Below are 12,164 nucleotides of genomic sequence, written 5' to 3'. Positions count from 1 at the left end.
GCTCAACAAGTGTCGCCATCTCATGGTCCCCAACCCTAACACTCGTATTTAATGTCTGAAATAATGTGGGTTCTACGGTCGATTTTCTTGAGTTTACGGGACGAAAAACCCGAGTTTGCGGGAGAAAAAACCCGCTTGCCTGTGCATGAGATCGATTAACTCAGTCGAAAAACGGCTGACAAAAATTTCCTGTAGTCGCCGACTAGACCCGAAATGAAGTCTTCCTTCGTGCGGCCAAGCGCCACATCCACTGAGCTACACAGGCTCAAATCAGCAGGTTGCAGATCTAAATTCAACACCAGGATTCTCCATTGCCTGTGACGAATCATGCGATGTGGATGACATTGCACAGATTGTACTTATTTGTAGATACGTAACCTCTCAAGGACCTCAGGAAGAATTACTCGATATACTGCTACTTACAGGACAAACTCGCGAAGAAGACATTGAATCTGCTGTTACCACTTGCTTGAAAAGTAAGGGTATTAATATTAACAAAATAATATCTATTGCGACAGATGGGGCCGAGCATGAGGTACAATTTTGCATGACGTGTTTTCCTTTCACTGCATAATCTATCAAGAGATACTTTGTGCACAAACTTTTCCAAAAGAGATAACAGTAGTGATGGATTTGGTTGCATAAATTGTTAATAAAATAATGGCAAGACCGCTACATCATCGGCAATTTTGTGAATTTCTTAAAGAAATCAATTGAGAATATTCCGATCTTCTTTTGCATAACAGAATAAGATGGCTTTCCATAAGTGAGGTGTTGATGCGATTTGCCACCTGCCTTGGAGAGGTTAAGTTGTTTCTAAGACAAAAAGACCTTGAATATGCACATTAGAAGATACTCATTGGTTACAAAAATTCTACTTTTTGGTGGATATGACTTCCCATTTAAACGCACTAAATAAGAAACTATAGCAGTTTTGCTTTTAGAAGAAGTGATGTCGTTTGAACAAAAATTATATTTGTTTGCGACAGACTTAGAGAAAGGCACATTATTACATTTTCCTACGTTGAAGAAATATCAACAATAACAAGCTGATAATAATTCCATAAATTAAATTTAACCTTTTTTCAAAGAAATTGTTGTAAATATGCGATTTGAATTTAATGGGAGATTTCAGGATTTTAGAAAGAACAAGGCAACTATGTAATTTTTATTGCGACCACTTGAAATTAATCCTGCCGAATTAAATTTTTCACCTTTTGCTGGAATTGTTTGAGGCTGCATTTCAACTTGAGTTAGAGGACCTGAAAACCAAGGATTTGTGGAATTCAACATTTAGAAATCTTGAAGTTGACCTGGAGGAGTTGGAAAGAAAAAAATCTACCCTTGCAATACAACACAAATGGTCTGAAATAGAAGATCTTAAAAAGCAAGATCAAATTGTATTTGACACGTGGAATTGTTTACCGGACACTTACATTCAGTTAAAAACACGCATTTCGACTTCTATCGATTTTCGGATCGACATATTTCTGTGAGCAAATATTTTCTAATATGAATTTTATTAAAAGTAAGTTGAGAAACCAAATAACAACGTGAGTCTTTCGTTATGTTTCAAAATGAAAATTACGGCGTATTCGCCGCAGATTGAGAAACTGTCCCAAGAAGTTCAACAGCAAAAGTAGATATTTTAAATTAAAGAAATAGGTATGTTATTAGATTTTATACATATGTTTTTGTAAGGAGGGGGAAATCTTTGTTTTATTATTTAATATTTAAAAATATCATATATTTTCGTGTGACATGCCACCCCCTGTGTTTTACAAGTATGATAACGTGTTACTGTAAAAAAAAAAAAAAAAAAAAACTGAATAAATAATTTAATTATAATATTTTTCAATGTAGTTTCTAAATTTAAAGTAGCGATGAGCAATTAAATAGTAATTCAAATACTCGGTTCGATCCTCATAAAGAATATTTTCTTTTTCTTTGATAAGAAAGTATTAATTTATTTTCCATTATTTAGGTATATTTTAATTTTTTTAACCTGCACAAATAAATCGACATGTAAAAATCAACATTTATAAAATAGATTTTTAAATAAAATATACTAATTCAGCCGTACAAAACGAACACCGTGGACCACAGAAAAAACCTGAGAGGGTGGCATGCAGCTCACGGACCATTGGTTGCTCATTACTGTGTGCGGCTCCCTAAATTTTTTTTAACAGATATAATTTTAAAAATGGTTCTTCACTCCAAAAAGGTTCACTCCAATAAGGTAGACTAAGTGAACGATGGTTTCCATCTGGGGGAGGACTTCCTTTCTTCGTTTTAGTAAACTGAAATTCAGAGGTTTTTCTTTGAGCTGTCATTCTGAGGGGACGAACAACAGCATAAGGACCAATTGATATGAAACTTTGGTAGGAATTCAGCTGAATGAGGCGCGCTGAAGATGTGTCAAGTAGCGTAAAGAGGAAGAGGAGGAGGTGGAAGAGATGAAGAAGAAGAAGTGACGCAGCCATTGTAGACAATCATAAAAAGGTGAAATGAGTTTCGTGATTTCATTCTTCTATATAATAACGTTCTTCATTATCACACGTCGCACACAAAGTTGTTTTAGTCTATGCCCTGAAGACATAATATTGTTTTGCACAATTTAGCATTAAAATGGTTCAAATGGAATAAAAAAAAAATAATAATTTTAAATACTTGACCTTGTTAGATTTCGATAAAAATTGTCGTTACTATAAATTGTTATAAAGTAATTATAAATTCCAAGATTCAAATTAAAATATTTGGAACAATTTTTACTTATTTTTATTTATTTGGGATTATTAATTTGTACAGTGTTGAATTTGATCGAAATAAAGTCAATATTTCTTTTCTCCCACCACAGGTCGACACTAGGATAATCACTGTCCGAAGTAAAACCACAGAAGATGTGAAATATTGATTCCTAATTAATGGCATCATGGTTTGTCGTATTTGCATAGTATTTACAACACTAATATAGTTTTATGAATAGAAATCTTATTAATCTGTTCCAAATTGAGATTTTTCTTTACGTATTTTCATAATCCCTATTAATTTTATTTTGGGGAAAGCGGTAGGTATTCGTGGATTTTAAATGTTAGACCTGATTTATTAATTGTTTTTTAATATATTAAAATACATTTTTCGTTATAGCAACGAAGAGAATCAATTGTAAAACAGGAAGCTTTTACTTACAAGTATGACGCAATCAGAGTCACCAGCTGAACCACCCCTGCATATAAAAGCCAGTTTGGAATGCTAATTTCGAATATCTCCATTGCGAAGGCTGTCGTCCAACTCCCTGTCGTGTGTAACGAGTTGATCTGAATAGTTAACAATTCTTGGCCACCAAATGAGATATAACGTTAGTGCTATCCCACCCTTGACAGCTGTAGTGCATCACTTGCACACACTGAATACATATAGCGTGTGCGTGCGCTCTTGAGTGACGTCACTCCGTACAACACACGATAGTTGACGACATCCCATTTAAGGAATGTTGCATCACATCCCTTTTTTTTATGTATTAGTTTGGAAATTGCGACTGAGTTTCTTTCTATGAAATTGTCAATTGTGATAATGTTATCTTAGTAAAATGTTCAAAACAAGGCGATATTATCGTTTCGTATACCATTCCAAATGAGATAAATTAAGAATATCCCTCAGTAGAATGATAGAGAACCATCATTCTTTCTGAAGTCTCCTTCAGAGGTTTGTTTTTTAATTATAAGTTTATGCAACTTGTTTGCACAATTTTGATAATATAAGATTTCAAAAATAGTTCGCAAATAATTATCTTCTTCACGATAATTTTGGGCTTTGATTTAAACAACTCTTTTTTCCAATTTCAGGTGATCACTTTTATTATTTTCCTAACTTATTTTTTGGCCACCAAATGAGATATAACGTTTTACTCAAGAACACTGCACATTCTTCTTCGCATGAAGACAAGTGTACTTATATCACAATGAGTGCTGCGATGAATTTGTTATAGCAGAAATGGAGAGATTGCGTGTTTAGTTTCTCATTATTGAAGAGTAAAAGGGAAGATGCAGAGAAGTGAGGATGGTGTTGGTATAGCTAGACGTGATCATATGAAGAAAATATCACAATATCTCACTGCAGAATACCTGCGTAATAGTATTCTCCATTTCGAAATAAATAAAGATGCATACTGGTGTTAGTGGTGATATAAAAATTATCTCAATTATCGCATTTCTAAAATTAAGCAGAAAGTAAAGAAAGAAATTACTACGCCTGCCTCATTTAGACACTTTTCTATAACACTATAGCAGTATTAACTCAAGCATCTAAAGTAACTGTGAATTTCAGGAGCAATTTTGTGTTTAAGGTAGAAAGAAAGGGCATTTCGAGTATATGTCCAATAATCGCTTCACATTCGATGAAGTAATCGATCAATGAACAAAATAGATTACCTCCTAATATCAAAGTCGACGCAACAGTATATCAGTTTTCATTTGAAAAACATGAAGGGTGTTATCAGTAAGTACACACAGTTATTCTTATCACTATTTATGTGATATATGAGAGAGAGAGAGAGAGAGAGAGAGAGATACTATGAGCTCTAAGGTCGATTATTTTGAAACGTTTAAAACAAGACTTTTCGGCATAAAATATAAATATAAATAACTTACTTCAATTATGCCAACGATCAACTAACTGGGAACAGGCTCTGAAAGGCATAGAAAGAGTTCTGTAGTCGTCAGTTACAATCGAACCTGTAATTAGCTTTCTTCTGGAGTTCTTATTATATTTGTATTTTATTATTATTTAATTTTTTAAATTATATATTTATGTATATATAGATCATGGACGTAATTAGTTCTTCTGAAATTCAAGTATATATTAGAATGTGACTGTAAATTACTGTATACGAAAGTTCGATACAACGGATCAAAGAGACGATTGAACCTGAAGCGCAAGTTCTTCGTAAATCTGAAAGATGAAACGTTTAAGACATTTTGTCTCCTATGAAGAACATCACCGACAGTAATTATACATGACAAGCCCATTTCTGAGAAATATTCACTGTAGTGACTGTTAAGCTAAATACTGTATTACGTCATTGATTACTATTATTACAACAATCATTAGGGCCAAAATGTGTTTGCAATAACAACGTAGAATAGTATCAATTTGGAATGTTATTTGACTAAGTATTCAACAATACACAGTTTTTCAAATTAAACCGTTAAATCTGAATACTACTACTACTACTACTACTACTAATAATAATAATAATAATAATAATAATATCTATTGCAATGTGAATACGTATAGAAAAAAGGTCCCAAAGTCTCTCTGTCTCTTTTATTTTTTTCTCGTATTTTTGATCTTTTTCCTCTCCATCATAGGAATGTATAAAATTCGATTTAAGTATTATTAAATGTAATTAAATGCGTAATCATTTATTAAATTTTGTAATTAAACATCTAAATAAACTATATTTATTTAATTAATTACTATCACGATGTTTGCTACAAATTTACATTACTCAAAGAATTATACTGAGTGACGTTAGTTCTGTAAAATTATGAGGAATGTATCGTAAGGTATAGTTTTGTGACACTTTTATCCGCTTTTCTGCATATCCCTTCTAGTTTTGAGTGGTTTTGGCGAAGCTACTGAGGCTATCAAGCTGTATTATGTCTGTCAATGACATAAATTCCTGTAGTTTACGGTTTGGTTGGCTCCAGGGATGAAAACTCCCCGTTTTTTCGATTGGAAAACTTGAATCTCCATACGAGACGAGGAAGTGACATTTAGTTGGAAACATTCCCTATAAAGGTTCACAGATTCTTCGCGTTCTAAATGAGATTTTAATTTAGATCTTACAAAGTAAAGGACATCGTATATAAATAATCGCTATATTGCTTTAATTGTAGCGGAAATCCTCACTTTTGATTACTAGAAAGAAGTCAACACCAAAGGTTACCCAGATGGGATAGGGTCACCTCATCAAACGGCATTTCGCAACGCCTGCTGTGAATCCCATTGTGTGGTGAAGAGCGGTTACTACTTAAGATTCCTTCTAAGGCTACAGTATCAGTACATTGCGGATATTGAAAAACCATCTAGAAAGCAAGTGAACACGACATAAAGTGATGCTTTATGTTTGGAGTGTTTCTTTTAAGAAAGTCTTTGATATAAGTATTTCTTCTTGTGCCTGTTGCCATTTCTGAAATAAGCTATGTCTTAGAAACACCAGGAAATTATTATCTGTGCCCCCAACAACAGGCTGAAACTGTGATTACTTTCTCTGCTAGTGTGAAATAAAAGAAATATTTCCCTAGAAGTACATCTAAGAGGACAAGCAGTAATAACATTATACATCAGCAATTATTTGTTTTGTTTTCATTTCTGTGATTGGCTGATTATTGTGATGTGTCATTATACGTATGTTATAAGGGTAACACAAAGCATTTTTGTCATGCATGATTTCTTTATACAAACATAAAAAGAAAGTATGTAGAAAAACTTAAATAAACAAAAATGGCTACTTTTTCACTTTTTTTTTTCATGACAAAGGAGAGGAGTCGATGTGTTCTACTGGCTTCTTTGAATTCGGAATCATAGTTATAAGCGAAGTATCATTATTTATTTAGAAATAAATATGAATGAGCATGATATTTGACTCACATGAATTCCTGTGTTAGAACAAAAAATAGTTGTTTTATATCTCATATTGCATAGAGAAATAGTTCTTGGTTTTGTTGTGTGCTCTGTAAGTACAACAATTCCATGAAGAATGTTAAAAGTGGTACCACATGATCCTGTTCAGAAGATGTTTCACTCTGAATACATTAATGTGAAACCATAAAAATTCGCTAGGTTTTTCGGATAACTGCGAAATACATAAAACCAAAATCGACATTTTTAGTTATCGAATTCTAGGAAAGAATCATAACAAGTCAAATCCAATGTTCCATTTCTAAGATGGCAACATTCTATAAAGCAATAGTCACGAATTAACGAAACTTCATATTCTTTACCAAAAAGGCTAAAAACATCACAGTATTCATACTTATACCGAACCCTGTCAAACGTATTGCTCTGTGCACAGAGCGTTTTGTGAATTATCATAAGTTTAAATATCTACAAGTGGGAACAAATTTGCAATTTCAGTAATTTCTAGTAGTGAAATAGAAGACAGTTGCCACATATCACAAATTATAAGGGATATTATTTCTATTCACTTGAGATCCCCCACTCAAGAACACAAAAATATCTATGAAACCTTCAAATTCATTTCATAAATATATGTGGTCTCGTTAGAATGTTAATGATCTTCGCACCCACCTCCGAGCTGATTTGCAAAGTCTCAGCTACTTTTCCTAACAGAAACTCAAATCTCAACCTTCTTAAGCACTACCTGGTAATCACGTACTCTTTGACTCCTCTTGCCTCCGAGGTGGGGTATGCGCATATCTTCACTCCTGTATATACACGCTAAGGAATATCGAATTTACAATCTCTTGAGTTTGATCTTCTATGACTGAAAATCACACACTCTCTCTCTCTCTCATTGAGAAAACCTTATCTACTATCTCTGTCTCCCTCCTAATGCCAACAAACACTTAAACTCTTGATTTTCCTAAACTAATTGTTGATTTCTTCATTCCAAGTTTTGTAAAAGTGTGTCATCTTCCTTAAAGAATTCGATGTTCACAGCACCAGTTGACTCTTCTTTTCCAACTATGCAGATCAAGCTGGTAGAGAGGCTGAGACATTTTCAATCATCATCGATTATGCACAAATTGTTCACAGACCTCCAGAATACCAGAGAACCCCAGCTACTATTCATACATCTGGATATTTTCCTAAATAGTGACCCATCTAAGTAAATTCTGAATGTTATCTGTCCTCTTTTCAGCTCAGAGCACAATCTAGTGGTGGGAGAAACGCACACAACCCTCACATCCATGTTGCATGGCATTACAAGAAATCCAACGGCCATGAACTTTACAACTTCTGTGCATCATTTACTTGGCCAAATTAGTCTCAGACCATTTGACCCAAACAGATGTGCTAAAGGAATAACCGAAATTATTATTATTATTATTATTATTATTATTATTATTATTATTATTATTATTATCATCAGAATGGAAACATTTATTCCCTATTCCACCAAATCCCAATCTCCTATTTAAGCAGAGGTTTTCCCAAAGGTGTTCACAAACCTTGTCAAGGCTGTACAAGAGAAGAGTAAATCTTTCTTCAAAAACTTCATCTTCCTAAATTGCTTATACCGAACCCTGCAATAGCCTCGGTATAACTATCAGCACATCAAAAACTAATTTTGAAAGAACAAAAAGCAAAAAACTTGTATCCTGCCCAAACACCTCCCATTTCTTCTCGTCTCTAGTCAAAGTTGTTTGTTGGTCATTACGTCTGCCGAAACACTACTCCCATCACGGTTACATCTAGATGGTACTATTGCATCATCACCTGTGTAAACTTTTGTGGCGTTCAACTTTTCCAATTATTGTATGGCAGATCATGAATCTCCTCGGACAATTTCAAACACTGAACACTGAATGCTTCGTACGACCTGTTACCAAAAGTGGTCAGAAGAATATTGTCTAATTGGATACCAAAAACGTTTCATTTCTCTCATGATATTTCTCCGATTGTTTTAAAAATCTATGCTTCCTAGCAGACTCCCACTCTGCATCAACTTTTACACTCTTTTATTCCACTGTTCATCCTACATTCTGGAAGTTAGCCACATAACACCTATTCCTAATAAGGATGACAAATCTTTACCTTCAAATTACTGTCCAATTTGTTTTAGCTCAGTCCTTTCTAAACCAATGGAAAGACCCATGAAAATCCAACTCTTGTGCTACCTTGAATGATCTCAACTAATAAACAACTGCCAATATGAAGTCCATCAGCTACAAGCAACATGGGGCCTACTTAATTATGTCAACGATCTCTGAAGCGTATAGCATGAAAAAATGGGGCACATTTCAAGCGGTTGTCCTTGATATCTCCAAAGGTTCTGACAGAGCCAAGTTCAAAAGTCTGTCAAGTAAAGTTCCATATCTGGTCTGTTTTCTAATTTCAGCAATTGGATTGTCAGCTTTCTCACTGGAAGCTCAGTTCGCCTGATGGTAAATGCTCCTATCTTATAACTACACAGCTAATCCTGGTATATCCCGCAAGGCTCTCTTCTTTTTGTAGAAGAGAGCCTTGCGAGTTTGTAGTCAGCTGCTTAAGCTTACTACAAGCCCAAAATACAGTTTTGCTAATGAGAGAACGTTGCATTCCGCCTTTTTATTTGACAAACCAAATCTTTCAATGCTTAAATCTCCAAAATTTTGATCTTCAAAACATTCATCAGTGGGGTTTGGATAATTGTTAATTTCAACACTAGCAAATCGCAGCTCTGTTTTATTTCCCATAAAAAAATGAGAACCAAAAATCCGTCGGACCACAAAATATTGTTCTCACATCTGGGGAGGTCTTGCTAAGAGCTTGCTAAATTGCTGGATTCTGTACAGAAAATGGCAGTTAGTTTAATTAATGCCCTCCCCCTCTTTCACTACACTCGCTTTCACACCAGCATCAATTTCCACTGTTTGCAGTGGAAACTATATAAATTCTTGTCCATTAATCATCAAAATTGGCATCAATAATCCATCCCCTTTGTCAAATCTTCCCAAACGAATGAAGCAGACGATCGAGAATCTCAGAAGTTCAACTCAAAATCCCCATAATAAATTCCACCACTTCATTGTTCATCCCTTCCACTGCTATCCTCTGGAATAATCTCCCCATATGCATTTCCAGAGGAAAACAATCCACAACTTTTTAAGTCAAATGGATTCCTTCTTGATCCTGTTCATGGTACTAGTGTAATATAGATTGAGAAATCTTTAGTTGATAAATGAGGCACAATTACTGCTATAGACATTATTTCTATGATTTCTATAAAAATTGCCTCTTCAACTGCCAGCCTGGCTAGCCGAATGGTTGGCGTACCTGCTCTCCAACTAACAGGTCACGGTTTCTAATCGCACCGTGGGTATGGATCATCGCCGCTGTGAAACGACCGCCACACTTATTGGAGGCCTGAAGTGGCTTGAAAATTTTCCATTTAGGGTTTCCAGAGCAGGGCTTCCTGACTATGTAAAAATAAATAAATATATATAAAAAAATGATAAAAATGGGGGGAAATCCTTACCCTACCAACGGAATAAATGTACTATAGGTTTACTAATAACCTTCCGTGGGTGGGAACCACATTAAAAAAAGTTTCAGCTTAAGCGTAGTCTAGCAGTTATACAATTGCCATTGTACATATTTGTGAACTCAATGAAACTTTTGGTGTTCACAGTAAAATATATCAGAAATCTGCACAAATCGTGTCTAATTGTCTTCATTTTACTAGCAATAATGTATATATATATATATATGTATATATATATATATATATGCTTAACGAGTATGTTTATTGTCTATTGGTTGGTGGATAGCATGGGTTGTTGACAGTGGTCTTCTGTTTTGCTGTTAGTTTCACTAGTTGTTAGCTTTGCCCATGTATATTTGGAGATATTTAAGTATTTGTAACGGCAAGGCGTCCAGAGTATCCGATCTTTCAGTATTTTTGAATAGTTTTTTGTATGCATGAAACAAGAATTAGTATGTACACAATATGCACTCCTTCAGAATTCCTTTTTATGACTCATTTTGCAGAGATTTACGTAAATAAACTAAATATGGTGGCGAGTTATATGTATGCAAGACGAAATGATGACACCTGTTTTTAACTTCCAAATCACTTGGTTACCTGATTAATTAGTAATATGGTAATAAAAAAGGAATCGTACAAAAAGTAACTTTGGGCTCATTTGTACTGCTAAATAGCAAAACATATCATCTCAGTTATAGAGCGATTAGAGCAAATATGCACACATCTCATCTTCTTGATCGCAGTAAAAAATAAAGGAAACCAGTATATTCAAGATACAGTATTTCACAAGGAATAATCCAATAATATATTATACATATACGTGCGGACGTATTTACGTATTTGAAATCTCACGAATGGTAGCATATCGTTCCAATTTCAAAATTCTTTACACCATTTCGTGCGCGTTAAACAGAAAGCTTGATGCAAAACATAGATTGCCCTATATTTCAGAATTTCATGTTATTATTAATTTTGAACTGATAGATGGCGTTTAGTTACCCTTAATCGAAACATATATATTTTTTTTTTAAATTTCGAAACGACGTGAATAAATTAATAAGTAGCAGTACCGTATACGCTAAGCGCCTCTGGTTCAATAGGTACTCTGCTGTCGTTTCTATAACAACTGTTTTTGTTAAGTAAACGCAGAATTGCCTCAGAGCTGTAAGAGTATAAATTTGTGAATTCAATAACGGTTTTGAGCTAAAAGTGATAATCTATCATAAATCACCAGAAACGATGACAAAAAACAGGTCTTTCATGTTTCATCACGAATATTAAATCAATGTGTTTTACGTACTTGGACACATTAATTATTTAAAGCCAGTGAAGTCGTAAATGAGATCAAACATCGATTTGAGTATTTTAAAACAATTTTATCTGTGCCTGATAAAGTGATTTGCACAAAGCAATAAATGCTCGGGATTTAAAAATAATTTCATGTTGTGGTTTTTGATAACAAAAAAAATCTCTTATATCTGATAGCAGATAGTGCTCTTTTTCTCGTAGATTTCACAATTTGGGAAATGATTTTTCAAAACCATGTAATTCTGAAATTATTTGCATAACTTATTAATCAACAATAGTATTGTGAATGAGGCACTCTTCCTACCGTATTCACTCTGCTGTTGTTTGTACATTAATTGCATATTAAATATGTTGCAAAACTGGTTTCGCGCATTTATACCTCTATTGAAAAGAAATTTGTGCAGTCAATCAGTTGTGACAGTGTGAACAATCAGTGTATCATGTAAAATTGGTTTGCCAGGTACCATTCAGTAACACTTACTCGACATGAAATGGCAAAAGTTTTTTATTTTTTGAAATCATATGATTACCTTATTAATTAGTAACGTGATAATATAATCCAAGGAATCCTGCTGCAATAGGCACTATCTGTCATTAATAAAATAAATGCCTGTTAATTTTACACACGCAGATCACTGAA

At 34.0% G+C, this 12,164-nt stretch overlaps 2 protein-coding genes across 2 annotated transcripts in view; both read right to left on the bottom strand.

Annotated features, from left to right (window-relative positions):
* Positions 1-3,388, bottom strand: part of LOC150095499 (cytochrome P450 3A8-like) — an 80,985-nt gene extending 77,597 nt beyond the window's left edge. Inside the window, exon 1 of the mRNA XM_090410279.1 lies at positions 3,190-3,388. Within this exon, the coding sequence (XP_090266405.1) occupies positions 3,190-3,272 (83 nt within the window). The 5' untranslated portion in view covers positions 3,273-3,388. The remainder of the gene's footprint in view (positions 1-3,189) is intronic.
* Positions 1-12,164, bottom strand: part of LOC150095498 (cytochrome P450 3A8-like) — a 168,972-nt gene that overhangs the window by 100,415 nt on the left and 56,393 nt on the right. The window lies entirely within an intron of this gene.

This window comes from Typopeltis vanoorti, chromosome 20 (genome assembly GCF_054136105.1).
Source record: "Typopeltis vanoorti isolate ZY-2024b chromosome 20, IOZ_Tvanoo_1.0, whole genome shotgun sequence".
Lineage (NCBI taxonomy): Eukaryota > Metazoa > Arthropoda > Arachnida > Uropygi > Thelyphonidae > Typopeltis > Typopeltis vanoorti.
The sequence above is the reverse complement of the archived record's forward strand: the minus strand, read 5'-3'. Positions and strand labels throughout refer to the sequence as shown.